Raw genomic sequence first — 16,345 nt, 5'->3', positions numbered from 1 at the left:
CCGTAGCTCCGCTTGGCTATGAAGAAATCACATGGATGAGAAGAAAGGGATACCTGTCAGTGGGCTTTATGAGTGCAGGCAACTTTTCAGTCACGTCTCTAATCCGTCCTCCTAGGAGACAACATACCTGGCGAGTCCACGGGTCTTCGCAACATACTTGGGTCTCGATCCCATGCAGCAAGGAGTCTCCCACTACTACCACTCTTCTCTTCTTCTTGTTGTAGGCCTGGGTTTCATCACCTCTGTTTGATTGACCTTCAGCCTCTTGCTCACTCTCATGTAGGTTCCCCTGTGATTCTTGCTCTACAGGCTGCCCTCCAGTCTCATCCGCAAGTACCTGGAATCGGTTCCACAGCTTCACTGCTTCCACTGGTGCAGAGTGGCGTCTAGTTCTTCTTCTCCTAACTGTCACCCTTTTCCAAGGAGTATCTTCTACTTTTCTTCCCCTCAGCATTTCCCACTTCTGCCTCATCTTGCTGTTGCTCTTCAAGCTTCTGGTCTTCCCTTTGCTGCTGTAGTTCTCCCAGTCTGTCCAAGAACTCTTCGTGTTCTCTTATTCCCTGGAGGGTCGACAGTCGCCGCTCCAGTCCACTTACTTTTTCTTCCAGCAGCGTGATCAACTTGCACTTGTTGCAGGTGTAGGCCATGTTTTTCTCAGGCAAGAAAACAAACATTGCACACATCTTGCAGGTCACCACCACTGGAGAGTTTTGTCCTTCCATAGCCTCTATTCCCTTTTTGTGTCTAGCTTTGTGATTATTCTTGACTAGCCTGTGCCTGCTCCTCTACTCAGTAGAGGTTAAAAGCAGAGTCCCACTGGTGTGGAAGTGTGTGTTACAAGACAAATAAATGAAAGAAAAAGTTAGTTAAAAAAGAAAAAAAAATGTTAGGGGCCTCCCCCTTGACCTCCCCTGCCGAACTCCCCTGGCCAACTCCTGTTTGCTCCCCCTGTTTGCTCATTCTGGTCGCTCTCTCTCTGGGAGCTCACTTGCTTCTGTAGTCCCTGGACCAGCTGGAGCAGCTTGCTCTGCTCTGCTCAGCTGGGAGGCGGGAAACAGACAGCAAAATAAATGAAAATAATGTATTTAGGTTCTTCAACAGTTTGGAGATAAAAGGGACCTTCAGAAATATTAATGCTCAATTAGATAGGCAGGTTTCAAATGTTCTATCTGTGGGAAATACTTTTGACCTCAACTTGACTACACAGAAATTCCTAAATACTGCAGAGAATTCTGGGGTATATTCCGAAGGTCACACTCGTATATGGTGCCAGGCAGGCCTGTTGGAACTTACCATGACTCTGCACATATGCAAGAACACAGTCAGGACTCCCTTCCAGCTGGGCATAGCAACAGAGGCTGCCTTTCACTGAAGACTGTCTCCATTGTTGGTCTTCCCCCTGGGAGAAGCCCTGCCTGATAAGCTTCCAAGGAAACGCAGGATACCCTAGAGCACATTTTGAAAAGCACTGCTCTTGAGCATTGGAAATCGTTCCAACGCATAATTTGCTAACATACAGTTTTAAACAAACTACGTCAACTTTTGAAAGTAGACCTCCCTCTTGATAGGCACTATGCTCTTTACCTCATTCAGGACTGGGTGGAAGGAAAGGCCATTTTTGCAGAAGAGCAGTCTGGTTTTAGGAAAGGACTATCTACCCTGGGTAACTGTTATATTTTACACCATCTCATAACTAAGTATTCCGTTAAGGGTGGACAGCTTTTTGCAGCTTTCATAGATTTAAGTGAAGCTTCTGATTGCATAAACAGATGCCGTCTTTGAGAAAAGTTGGCAAATACAAATATAGATTTGAGGCTTTTATGATTAATAAAAGCACTTTACTTAGAAACCTATTTTAAGGTGAGAACAGGTTCAAATTTTGCCATTACAGATCTCATTCCATAAAGGAGTCCATCAAGGTTGCATCTTACCACCATTTCTTTTCAATTTTTATATTAATGACATGGTGGCATTTTTACATAATCACAGTTATCATATGCCCCAAATTTTAAACAGAGAAGTAAACATATTATTGTATGCTGATGACATGATTTTATATTCAACGTCTCATGTGGGCCTGAGAAGACTCCTGAGACAGCCCAGTCTATAGTGTAAAGAAAATGACCTACTCATCAATAATAATAAATCTAAAGTGGTAGTATTTGGAAAAAAGAGAAAAAATCATAGATGGTTGAAAGAGTTAGAGCAGGCAAAACCCTACTGTTGTTTCAGTATTCATTTCTCAGCATCAGGATCCTGGGCGCTACAAATAAAGAAAAATGAATTGAAAACAGTTGCTAGTTTACAGTCCTTAAATAGACTATTGAATCATAGTTAGCCAGGTACATTAAGCCCAACTTTAAAAATTTTCAAAGCAAAAGTAATACATATGCTAATCTATGGTGCAGAAATTTGGGGCTTTGCAGATCTTATGAAAACTGAAAGTGTTCAAAGTTGCTTTCTGCCCCTGATTCTGCGGGTTTCCAGATCTACCCCAGCATATTTAATGACACCTGAAATGGGCATCGAAAAGATCTCTGGATTGATATATGTAAGGAAGGTAAATTATTGGTGCAGAATAACTAACTTAACAGAAGAAGGACTTCCTAAGATCTGTTTGGAGGAACAGAGATTATTTGTGCATGGAAAGTTTTGGTTGCAAAAACTCTTTAATTTCTTTCCCCAAATTTTGGATTCTCTGACCAGGCACTAAATCCAAGGTTGGAAGCTAGCAGCAATATTTTAAAACAAAGAGTGTTTGATGTAGGAGCACAAACTGATATAATAGCTCTTACATCATCAGAAACTGTGAAATGGTTAGCTAGTACAAAACAACTGCACTGATATGAGAAATATTTGTCAGTTCCGATGAAAATGGAATATCGGAAAGCTTTTACAAATTTAAGATATGAACAAATGGATACTATGATGAAATGGGGTAGATTTCATGGTATACCAGTAGAAGATAGGTTGAGTGTTTGTGGAGGGCTTAGCTCATTATGTAACTGAGTGTCAATTATATAGAGACATAAGAGAAAGTTATTTAGAGCCTCCCCTAAAGAAAGTGAAATACAGGGGTGTAAAAGAGAAATTGAGTTATTTATTACAGTTGACCAACCCGTACGTAATTCAGAGGGTCGTGGTATTTGCAGTGAAAGTCACTAGATGTAGAGCAAAGTTTTTGGATACTATCAGTGTGAATTGTTATAAAGATTCAGAGATATGAATGTAAGATGATTGAATTATTATTATTATAATTATATTTATAGCCCACCTTTTCCCCAATACTGGGAGTCAAGGTGGCTTTACAACATTAAAAACTTTTACAATTAAAACATATAAATAAAAATATACAAAAGTTAAAAATATAAACTCATCAATGATATTAAAATTGTATAATATATCAGTATTTTAAAAGACAGCAACAACATAAACCACAGTATCAATCCATCATATTCTCACAGGTCCAGGCTATCTATCCCCAAAGGCCTGCTGGAACAAAAAAGGTTTTGCCTGCCTACAGAAACACACCAAGGAGGGTGCCACTCTCGCCTCCCTGGGGAGAGGGTTCCAGAGCCTTGGGGCGGCCACCAAGAAAGCCCATTCCCACATTCCCACCAGGTGAGCCTGTGATACTAAAGGTTCCTTTATGCCATATTATTGTTGCATATCCACCCTATTTTAACTTTAGTAAAGACTTGATATGTATCTTACAGTTTTGTTGTTTTAACTTCATGTGCAATTTTGTTGTTATTGTATAATAGCATTTTAAATTTTAAGTTTGTATCTTTTGCAATGATCTTTGGATCGTGCAATAAATGCATTACTTACTACTTTACCTCATTCACCAGCTTCACTCTCAGCAGCTTTTTAAAGTTTTGCTGTAGGACTCAGCCCTGGAACCGGTCTTGAACTAGATTTGCCAAGTGAGATTTGCATCTCTCTTTAACATCATTGTAGCTGCAAAAGGATACAACTGCAGCATCTCACAGTTCATTTTCTCTTCCCCCACACTTGCTGGAGTAAGCGAGACTTTTGTTTTGCCCTAAATTATGTGGGAGGTGAGATTGGGCAACAGGACTAGAGGAGAAATGGCGTCCCCCTTTTCAGCTGCAGATTTGTTAAAAGACTTTGGACTTTGCCTCCCCAGCCCAGTAGCTCCCACTGTTGCTTTAATTTGCCAAGTCAACAGACATCTAATGAAATGTGTGAAATAATGTTCAAATGCTTGGAAAGAAGCCCCATTCAGACTTCAAGAGTGATTACTGGGATCTTTGGATGGAAAGATTCCAGCAAATGGTCCACAGCTTCAGAATTCCCCCTACAGGTTCATCGAAACCCATTTTGGGGCGAATTGATGGAAGACATTTTTCTTATTTGAGTATCTGAATATCGGGTCATTTGAACAGTGTTGTTCAGTACATTTTATCTTCATATGCTTTATATTTTAAAATATTTTGCAATACCATAAACTACCCTGGGCCAGGGAAGCAATACATAGCCATAATTAAAAGCAATGTTTTGCTAACCAAAAGAAGCCACCTATATAAAGAAGCAGAGTCCTGTGGCACTTAGTAGATTTATTGTGGCATAAGCTTTCATGGACTAGAGCCCGCTTTATCAGCTGCTTGAAAACACTCTCCTCCATTGTCAGATAGATAGATACATAGATAGATGTAGGGATGGCCAAATCAATTTTAATTTTCCTCAGTATCTCATTTTTCCAGTCTTAAATTCAATTCATCCTGAGCTGGGGTGTGTGTATTGTTGTTTAAAGTTAAATTTGCATGTATTTTTCTATACATTTTTGCCTTACGTACACATTTTTGCAAGCAATTTTCCTAAGCCTTTATTTGTAGGCTTTGTTGGTTTAAGTGGGAGAGAATTCTGAATATGCTTAACTCTCCCTTTGACTTCAATGGGACATTTACTAGATTTCCCCCCATCCAACATGGCTACCTAGTTTTAACTTTTGGTAAGACTTCATTTGAATTCCAGACATAGAGAAAACTGTATTCACAACTGGGTGTCATTTTATGCATATACTTATGTCAATTTTATTTAAATAAATCACATTCTTTTCCATAGGACTAGTTCAAATTGCACTATTATTTTCCTTTTTAATTTTTTAATTGAATTAAACATGACCTCTGTCCAAGGATATAAGATTACAATGTTCATTCTAATACCTAATAAATGGTGTGCGCTCATCTATCAATGACACTGGCCCCATCACTTCCTGGCATATAGAAGGGGAAGAAATGGAAGCAGTGACAGATTTTATTTTCTTGGGCTCCAAGATCACCGCAGACGGTGACTGTAGCCATGAAATTAAAAGACGCTTGCTCCTTGGGAGGAAAGCTATGGCCAACCTAGACAGCATAGTAAGAAGCAGAGACATCACCTTGCCGACAAAGGTCTGCATAATCAAAGCTATGGTTTTCCCAGTAGTAACGTATGGCTGTGAGAGCTGGACTATAAGGAAGGCTGAGCGCTGAAGAATCGATGCTTTCGAACTGTGGTGCTGAAGAAGACTCTTACAAGTCCCCTGGACTGCAAGGAGGTCAAATCAGTCCATCCTAAAGGAAATCAAGCCTGAGTGCTCATTGGAAGGACAGATACTGAAGCTGAAGCTCAAATATTTTGGCCACCTAATGCAAAGAGAAAAGTCACTGGAAAAGACGCTGATGCTAGGAAAGATTGAAGGCAAAAGGAGAAGAGGACGGCAGAGGATGAGATGGCTAGATAGTGTCACCGATGCAATGAATATGAACCTGAGCACACTCCGGGAGAGAGCGGAGGACAGGAAGGCCTGGCGTGCTATGGTCCATGGGGTCACGAAGAGTCGGACACGACTTAATGACTGAACAACAACAACAACAAGTTAATTTCTTCTTCAAATGTTCAACACTTTGTCCATTTATGCTATTTTTCCTTATTTTTTCACAATGAATTACATCCAAGTTCTTGAACTAATAGTCTGCATAAGCCTTCAAACTGCTTTCATTGTTTTCCCAGGACAAATAATACATTTTTCTATGGGGAAAAAAAACACATCATTACTCACTATATAAAGTAACATATTTTGATTTTTTGCAGACCGTTTACCATTTTTCCTCTATTTTGGAAACTTTGTTTTCTCCTTCCTGCCAAAAACTGCAGGAGGAGAAGAAACAATTTAAGATGGCAGAAAAAGTATAGTTTAAATAATTGCAAACATTATCTTACCTTTTTAAACAACAAGAAGTCATCTGTTGGAGCGAAAGGCAAATCCTATGGAACCGTATAGACTATTTCAAAATGCTAATATTTCCTCTCCTCTCAACAGCCAAGCAAACAAAAAACACAAAATAATATTGTCCCTGATGGCTGAAACTGTTACTCAGTTTTTATTAACTTCCCCTGTAAATACTCAGACATAGGAATAATAATTCTTGATATCTCAAACAAGAACATTTCTACCCAAAGGTTCAAAAATACATTATCTACAGTAAACTCTCATTGATCTGAAGATATGCAGAAATGTGCTGAAAGCATCAGGAAAGTTATTAATGAATTAGAATTTCCTTTTCTATAGAACAACTTTAAACTTGATATAGATAAAAGGAAAGAAAGACATATGTGCATTCAGGGATTAATAAAACAGAAACCACTGTATTAAAAGAGAAAATAAATAATGAATTTCATTGAACTGGAAACCAAAATTCACAATGTTAATATGCAATACAATTATTCTAAGAATATGGAAGAATTCCATTAATACAGAATATTATGTTGCCATTAATACAGAATATAAGAACAAAAGAAAACTGGGTAGGGAAGGAAAAGTCACTGCTGTCATCATGAGGTAACATTGTCACCTTCAGAATAAATAAATAAATTTAATGCTCAATATATACAGCCTCCATCTCAACAACTCCTAAAAATGCAGATACTAAATGTATGCAGCTGAAATACAAAAACAAAAAAAACACACAAACTAACAAGGACATAACAAAGCAAAGGAAACACAAAGCCAAAGGAAAGCTTGGAAGTTGCGAGAAACAAAAGTGGTAACAAGGTTAATGAAGCAAGGCATTATGCAACATAATCAAAGATAACAAATATTTGTTTTAAATGTAAAAAGAAGAGAAAATAGAATAAAATATCTGACTTTTAAGAAGATTTGACTAGTTAGTTATTGGTTTTGATTTCTTGATCTTAAAAGCCAACGTTTTTGGTTTAGATGGAGGAAGAAAACAGAAACGTTTTGTTGCTATTTCAACCTAAAATGCAAACATATTTCCAGGATGGTGTTAGAATGCAGAGAAGGAATGATTGGTAGAGAAATTAGTTAATTTAATCCTACCTAAGTAGCAAGTGGCTATTGCATTCATCACTCACTAGTGCAAATCAGAGCAGCTTTTCTCTTCGTCCAGGTCTGTACTCTGAACAGAGTACAGGCAATGCTCCTAGAGTTTTTGCTACCAACCTCCTCTGGGACTGCTGAAAAGCATTTCTTTTGTGTTCTCTAACCTCCTTGAAGAAACCTACGCAGAATCTGTTGCAGCCAGCTCCATCAGCGTACCTGCTATGGCTCATTTCTTTACCCAGTCCTAAAATTTACTGTATATGGTCAGGTATTTATTCTTCCTCCTTCCTCTCACTCTGCTGTTTTTCTGACCATATTCAAAATATATATAGAAGCTCCCCCCCCCCCCGCAGTTTGCAAACAGAAAAAGAGCATTCTTGAGTTTGATCCTGTGTCATTTTGATTCATGGAAAACATTCTGTTGACTTCAATGGGAAAGTCACCAGCTGCAAACCAGACACAAATATTTAAAAGGTGCGTTAGTGAAATGTTCAGCCCTGAAGTCCTTGAGTAAGGACCTATTCCTGTCTAATGCCTAGGAAGCAAACTGTTATAGGCTTAGATTTAATAATTTGCAGCCACCACTTATACATTTTACAACTGTGCTATTTGCTGCTTCTATGTTGGTTTACTGACACTTCATGGTATTTATTACAACTTATCTTCTTAAGTATTGAGCCAAAAATTGGACCTTCCAAGGTCCCATTTGCAGGCAGCAAAATTGGGCCGGTGTTTTGACAATTTCTTGGGAGGTGTCAGGGCAAATTCTAGAAATATTAAGGAGCCGGAGTGTTTACCACAACAAGCTGTAGTGGCAGCTTTTTCCCCACCTTGTTTTTCAAAACAAAACAGAGGCTACCACCACCACAAGCAGAGATGGCCCCACTATCATAGGAACATAGGAAGCTGCCTTATGCTGGCCTGGTTCACACGTAGTAACAATCTATGGGTAACAAACTGTGGGTTGTTGAGAAGACAAGCGAGAGAGCCTGCCCGCTCCCACTGCAATAACCCTGGGATGCTTCGTCATCCAAACCCAGAACTTTGGGTTGTTGAGGAACAAACAACCCAGAGTTCGAACCATGGTCCCTGGGTTGTTTACTGCAGGAATGGGTGAGCCTGTGGGAAACAGCATGCAAGCTCAATCCCACTTGTTTTCTCAACAACCCATGATTTATTAACCATGAGTTGTTATAGCGTGCGAACCATGGCCCTTGGTCTATCTAGCCCAATATTGTCCACACTGAGTGGCAGTATCTGTCCAGGATTTCAGGCAGGAATTTTTCCTGCATGACCAGGAGATGCTGGAGAGTGAACCTGGGACCATCTGCATGCTAAGCAGGTGCTCTATCACTGAGCTATGGTTCTTCCCTATATCAGCAGTCCCTATATCATCATCCCTCACAATGCCTCACTTGGAATGACACTATGTCATGATGTAGCATTAGTCCAGAGGCATTGTTGGGGGGAAGGATGGAAGCCCCCACTTCCATTCACCCAGCAAAGCTTCTACAATCCTTCCCATCCACCCCCTGAAAATTCCTAGATTTCTTTCTCCCTTTCGCCATTTTTGAAAAAATAAAATAAAATTCTGAAACAGAACTCTTGGCTCAGTTATAATAACTTAGACGTTTCTTGTGGATTTAGCTAGATACAGCTGAATGATGTCCGAGTATGCAGGGCTGGCTTCAGAGGGTAGAGAAGTCAGGCATTTGCTATGGGCCAGACACCAGCAAATACCCCACCACGCCCACAAAATGGCTATTTTCACTTTGCAAGGAGCATGCACACAAATCAGAGGCAGCATGGTAGAATTCATGGTCTGCCCCTTCTCTCTGGGAGGATGAGCCTGGAATCTGGACTGTATCATCAGCATCTGCCTGGGGTGAGAAGACTCTCCCATACATACCCCCACACATCCCTATTAAAATCATATATTTGTGTGAATTTTAACTGTAAGCCATTTATATTGTAGTAAAATAAAAGGCAAGCCTCACCTCTTCAAGGTTAAGGTGTCCACTAAGGGTGGTTTTCTTATTCAGGCCCTCGCAAAACCTGAGGAGTACTGAAAGAATATTACTTGCTCATCCATGTATATTTGTAGCCTGATAGCCCTCCTTTTTGATTTGAAAGCCAATTTTGGAGGGTGCAAGTAACAGTGAGAAATGGCAAGGAAGAAGAGAGCGCTTAACCCTTTCCCCACCAGCTGGGTTTTTTTTTTGCTCCAAATTGCCCTATAGCTTCTCCCCTCTGCTAGCCCTCAAGCAGAGAAAAAGCTGCTAATTTCTTTTTATCATGACATTTTAATTTATTTCAAAATAAATTTAACAAAATAAAGGCAACAAAAAAGACGAATGTACATAATAATAATAAATGAAAATCACTAAAGAAACCAAGGAATTCACTAATTACAAATCTTAGTCTATAACTGGTATGCTTTTGGAACATCCACAGTAAAACAGCCTAAATAGGAGCTCAATGCTTAATGAAAGTAAAAATACAAGCTATACAACATATAAAAGGAGTGTGTGCAAGTGTATGGTGTTTTGTGTGTATTAATCAGAAAAAAATATAGGCAACTGTACATGGTTGGAAGTTTATCAGATGTTTGGGCTAATTTCTATTGGAATAATGGCAGACAGGGATAAGGTTAAGAACCTCTTGTCCCTGCTGCTTCTCTGCACCTGCATCTTGCAGAAACAGCTTTAAAAAATAAAATATAAAGGATCACTAGGCTAGAGTAAAATGGAGTAACTGTGTGGCCCTATGTCACTCTACTGACCATGATCCTCTCTCCACTCTTTTAAGGGCCCATGTCACTTACAGAAAAGGGGGGCTGGTTTCTGTTGTGTTTTCAGAATTGGTGGCCATAATTTTCACACCTGCCTCTTGGCATAACAGTCAAAGTGCTTTCTATATGAACAGCTTTCAGCTTTATAGATGCAAGTCTGCATCACCTTCTTCAGAACCCTCTCTGTTCCCTGCGCTTCTCCCTCCCTTTTAATTCTGAACATTCCCCCACCTCTCTTAACAAAGCGTTCTATGCAAATATAAACTTTTTAACACCAGCTGGAACAAATAAAAAGGTGGTGGCCAACATCCACAGAACGAAGCAACTAGTTTCATGTGTCTCAGAAAGTATGAAAATGTGTTTGTTTGAAAAGCAGCCTGATATGCCATACTGCAAACTGCTTTTGAAAGCAAGAGATCTTTCAGAAGTAGTTTCTGATATGGCATGGGGGTGGTGGGCTGCTGTTCAAAGAAAAAAAAAATACAGAGAACTCCCAAGTCCTTGAGAACACGACATCCTATTTGTAACAAAGTGGGAAACTGTGGTCTAATTTCGGTTTATTGACAGGATCTGAAACCACTCAGACACGCAAAGGGAGGGTGGAAGGAGAGAGGTGACGGAGGAGCGCATGGGACAGATCCGTGTTCCAGGTTCCCTGAACAATGGTTGGTGAAGCTAGGATTGTTACTCCCAAACCAATCCATTTTCTTTCTGCATGTATGTTGAGCCTAATCTGAAGTGCTGAGAAAGGCCAAGTGTAAGGACCCATCAACTCACATCATCCCATCTTCTCTGCCCCAGATAAGCATCCCTTATTTATATAAAAGAACTTCTACCCAGCCCTTCTAGGGCAAACACATTGCTCAAGGCAGCTTAAAATTCTGATCACAACAACATAATCCTAAACTACAATATCAAACAAAAGGCAATGCAAAGGAGGCAGGCATAACCAATAAAGCTGGTCTAACTTGCTCTTCAAGCAAGACTATCTCAGTGGGGCTTCCGCAGTGGACTCAAGTAAGCAGTGGTCCATGAGGATAATAAATAAATAAGCAAATAAATATTACTGGATAACCTCTTGCTTAATTCGCCCTTTCTTAGGTCCTAATGTATGCAGTGCCAATGCAAAATGAAGAAAAAAGCAAAGAATACAGATAATAGTATTTTTGCTCTTCTTTTTTCTGCCAGTTTATAAACTTTGCCAAGTCTTTCAGTAATGCCTCTTAAATTTTTCATAACTTGCACAAAACCACACCATTTTTGGCATAATATACAGACACAGCTAGTTTAAAAAATACAATAAAATAAAAACACAAGGCCCCAAAGGCTGGCAATAAAGGCAATGGAGTAAGCCAAACCCCTTCATGGATCACTGCCTTGTTGTGGCGAAGGGGCTTGCGTAACTCAGTGAAGCCATAAGCTATGCCGTGCAGGGCCACCCAAGACGGACAGGTCATGGCAGAGAGTTCTGACAAAATGTGGTCCACTGGAGAAGGAAATGGCAACCCACTCCAGTATTCTTGCCAAGAAAACCCCATGGAACGTATCACAAGGCTAAAAGAGATGACGCCGGAAGATGAGCCCCTCAGGTCGGAAGGTGTCCAATATGCTACTGGGGAAGAGCAGAGGGTATTTCCAAGTAGCGCCAGAAAGAGTGAAGCGGCTGGGCCAAACCCGAAAGGACACTCAGCTGTGGACGTGTCTGGTGGTGAAAAGAAAATCCGTTGCTGTAAAGAACAATATTGTTTAGGAACCTGGAATGTCAGATCAATGAATCAAGGTAAGCTGGAGGTGGTCAAACATGAGATGGCAAGATTGAACATCGACATCTTGGGAATCAGCGAACTAAAATGGACAGGCATGGGCGAATTTAATTCAGGTGACCATCATATCTACTATTGTGGGCAAGAATCCCTTAGAAGAAATGGAGTAGCACTCATAGTCAACAAAAGGGTGGGAAAAGCAGTACTGGGGTACAATCTTAAAAATGATAGAATGATCTCAGTACGAATCCAAGGCAAACCATTCAACATCACAGTAATTCAAGTCTATGCCCCAACCACTGAGGCCGAAGAAGCTGAGGTTGATCGGTTCTATGAAGACCTCCAACACCTTCTAGAACTAACACCAAAAAAAGATGTCCTCTTCATCATAGGGGATTGGAATGCTAAAGTAGGAAGTCAAGAAATCACCGGGATAACAGGCAGGCATGGCCTTGGTGTACAAAATGAAGCAGGACAAAAGCTAATAGAGTTTTGCCAAGAGAACATGCTGATCATAGCAAACACTCTTTTCCAACAGCACAAGAGGCGACTCTACACATGGACGTCACCAGATGGTCAATATCGAAATCAGATTGATTATGTCCTTTGCAGCCAAAGATGGAGAAGCTCCATACAGTCAGTAAAAACAAGACCTGGAGCTGACTGTGGCTCAGATCATGAGCTGCTTCTTGCAAAATTTCGGCTTAAATTGAAGAACGTCGGGAAAACCACTAAACCGTTCAGGTATGACCTAAATCATATCCCTGATGAATATACAGTGGAGGTGAGGAATAGATTTCAGGGATTAGACCTGATAGACAGAGTGCCTGAGGAACTATGGACGGAGGTCCGTAACATTGTTCAGGAGGCAGCAACTCAATCCATCCCAAAGAAAAAGAAATGCAAGAAAGCAAAGTGGCTGTCTGATGAGGCTTTACAAGTAGCTCACGAAAGAAGGGAAGCGAAAAGCAAGGGAGAAAGGGGAAGATATATCCAACTGAATGCAGAGTTCCAGAGAATAGCAAGGAAAGACAAGAAGGCCTTCTTAAATGAACAATGCAAAGAAATCGAGGAAAACAACAGAATGGGAAAGACTAGAGATCTTTTCAAGAACATCGGAGATCTCAAGGGAACGTTTTGTGCAAAGACAGGCATGATAAAGGACAAAGAAGGCAGGGACCTAACAGAAGCAGATGAGATTAAGAAGAGGTGGCAAGAATACACAGAAGAACTATACAGGAAAGATCTTAATGTCCTTGATAGCCATGATAGTAATGTCCTTGATAGCCATGATAGTGCGGTCACTCAACTTGAGCCGGACATCCTCGAGAGTGAAGTCAAGTGGGCCTTAGGAAGCATTAGTAACAACAAAGCTAGTGGAGATGACAGTATTCCAGCTGAGCTATTTAAAATCCTAAAAGATGATGCTGTTAAAGTGCTGCATTCAATATGCCAACAAATCTGGAACACTCAACAGTGGCCACAAGACTGGAAAAGGTCAGTTTACATTCCAATTCCAAAGAAGGGCAACGCCAAAGAGTGTTCAAACTACTGCACAATTGCGCTCATTTCACATGCCAGCAAGGTGATGCTCAAAATCCTACAAGCTAGGCTTCAGCAGTATGCGAACCGAGAACTACCGGAAGCTGGGTTTAGAAGAGGCAGAGGAACTAGAGATCAAATCGCCAACATTCGCTGCATCATGGAGAAAGCAAGAGAATTCCAGAAAAACGTCTATTTCTGCTTCATTGACTACGCTAAAGCCTTTGATTGTGTGGATCACAACAAACTGTGGCAAATTCTTAAAGTGATGGGTGTACCAGACCACCTTACCTGTCTCCTGAGAAACCTGTACGAGGGTCAAGAAGCAACAGTAAGAACCAGACATGGAACAACCGATTGGTTCAAAATTGGGAAAGGAGTACGACAAGGCTGCATATTGTCACCTTGCTTATTTAACTTATATGCAGAGTACATCATGAGAAATGCCGGGTTGGATGAATCAGAGGTCGGAATTAAGATTGCCGGGAGAATTATCAACAACCTCCGATGTGCAGACGATACCACCCTAATCGCAGAAAGCGAAGAGGATCTAAAGAGCCTCTTGTTGAGGGTGAAAGAGGAGAATGCAAAAGCTGGTTTGAAACTCAACATTAAAAAAACGAAGATCATGGCATCTGGCCCCATCACTTCCTGGCATATAGAAGGGGAAGAAATGGAAGCAGTGACAGATTTTATTTTCTTGGGCTCCAAGATCACCGCAAGACGGTGACTGTAGCCATGAAATTAAAAGACGCTTGCTCCTTGGGAGGAAAGCTATGGCCAACCTAGACAGCATAGTAAGAAGCAGAGACATCACCTTGCCGACAAACGTCTGCATAATCAAAGCTATGGTTTTCCCAGTAGTAACGTATGGCTGTGAGAGCTGGACTATAAGGAAGGCTGAGCGCTGAAGAATCGATGCTTTCGAACTGTGGTGCTGAAGAAGACTCTTACAAGTCCCCTGGACTGCAAGGAGGTCAAATCAGTCCATCCTAAAGGAAATCAAGCCTGAGTGCTCATTGGAAGGACAGATACTGAAGCTGAAGCTCAAATATTTTGGCCACCTAATGCAAAGAGAAAAGTCACTGGAAAAGACGCTGATGCTAGGAAAGATTGAAGGCAAAAGGAGAAGAGGACGGCAGAGGATGAGATGGCTAGATAGTGTCACCGATGCAATGAATATGAACCTGAGCACACTCCGGGAGAGAGCGGAGGACAGGAAGGCCTGGCGTGCTATGGTCCATGGGGTCACGAAGAGTCGGACACGACTTAATGACTGAACAACAACAACAACAAGTTAATTTCTTCTTCAAATGTTCAACACTTTGTCCATTTATGCTATTTTTCCTTATTTTTTCACAATGAATTACATCCAAGTTCTTGAACTAATAGTCTGCATAAGCCTTCAAACTGCTTTCATTGTTTTCCCAGGACAAATAATACATTTTTCTATGGGGAAAAAAAACACATCATTACTCACTATATAAAGTAACATATTTTGATTTTTTGCAGACCGTTTACCATTTTTCCTCTATTTTGGAAACTTTGTTTTCTCCTTCCTGCCAAAAACTGCAGGAGGAGAAGAAACAATTTAAGATGGCAGAAAAAGTATAGTTTAAATAATTGCAAACATTATCTTACCTTTTTAAACAACAAGAAGTCATCTGTTGGAGCGAAAGGCAAATCCTATGGAACCGTATAGACTATTTCAAAATGCTAATATTTCCTCTCCTCTCAACAGCCAAGCAAACAAAAAACACAAAATAATATTGTCCCTGATGGCTGAAACTGTTACTCAGTTTTTATTAACTTCCCCTGTAAATACTCAGACATAGGAATAATAATTCTTGATATCTCAAACAAGAACATTTCTACCCAAAGGTTCAAAAATACATTATCTACAGTAAACTCTCATTGATCTGAAGATATGCAGAAATGTGCTGAAAGCATCAGGAAAGTTATTAATGAATTAGAATTTCCTTTTCTATAGAACAACTTTAAACTTGATATAGATAAAAGGAAAGAAAGACATATGTGCATTCAGGGATTAATAAAACAGAAACCACTGTATTAAAAGAGAAAATAAATAATGAATTTCATTGAACTGGAAACCAAAATTCACAATGTTAATATGCAATACAATTATTCTAAGAATATGGAAGAATTCCATTAATACAGAATATTATGTTGCCATTAATACAGAATATAAGAACAAAAGAAAACTGGGTAGGGAAGGAAAAGTCACTGCTGTCATCATGAGGTAACATTGTCACCTTCAGAATAAATAAATAAATTTAATGCTCAATATATACAGCCTCCATCTCAACAACTCCTAAAAATGCAGATACTAAATGTATGCAGCTGAAATACAAAAACAAAAAAAACACACAAACTAACAAGGACATAACAAAGCAAAGGAAACACAAAGCCAAAGGAAAGCTTGGAAGTTGCGAGAAACAAAAGTGGTAACAAGGTTAATGAAGCAAGGCATTATGCAACATAATCAAAGATAACAAATATTTGTTTTAAATGTAAAAAGAAGAGAAAATAGAATAAAATATCTGACTTTTAAGAAGATTTGACTAGTTAGTTATTGGTTTTGATTTCTTGATCTTAAAAGCCAACGTTTTTGGTTTAGATGGAGGAAGAAAACAGAAACGTTTTGTTGCTATTTCAACCTAAAATGCAAACATATTTCCAGGATGGTGTTAGAATGCAGAGAAGGAATGATTGGTAGAGAAATTAGTTAATTTAATCCTACCTAAGTAGCAAGTGGCTATTGCATTCATCACTCACTAGTGCAAATCAGAGCAGCTTTTCTCTTCGTCCAGGTCTGTACTCTGAACAGAGTACAGGCAATGCTCCTAGAGTTTTTGCTACCAACCTCCTCTGGGACTG

General features: G+C 39.9%; 1 protein-coding gene across 5 annotated transcripts in view; it reads right to left on the bottom strand.

The window, feature by feature from the left end:
• The window catches only part of ASIP (agouti signaling protein), a 67,419-nt gene that overhangs the window by 37,429 nt on the left and 13,645 nt on the right, over window positions 1-16,345 (bottom strand). The window contains exon 1 of one of the 5 annotated variants that reach the window (XM_084853864.1): window positions 7,472-11,602. The exons of 3 other annotated variants lie outside the window; for them this stretch is intronic. In XM_084853864.1, the coding sequence (XP_084709990.1) occupies window positions 7,472-7,581 (110 nt within the window). In that variant the 5' untranslated portion in view covers window positions 7,582-11,602. Of the gene's footprint in view, window positions 1-7,471; window positions 11,603-16,345 lie in introns of those variants that run through there. One more of the 5 variants, XM_084853865.1, reaches the window with a different exon arrangement.

The sequence above is a fragment of the Heloderma suspectum genome, chromosome 4 (assembly GCF_057233095.1).
Source record: "Heloderma suspectum isolate Gila_16-S chromosome 4, 16-S_ref, whole genome shotgun sequence".
NCBI lineage: Eukaryota > Metazoa > Chordata > Lepidosauria > Squamata > Helodermatidae > Heloderma > Heloderma suspectum.
Note: the sequence above shows the minus strand (reverse complement) of the source record. Positions and strands in the feature narration are given on the sequence as shown.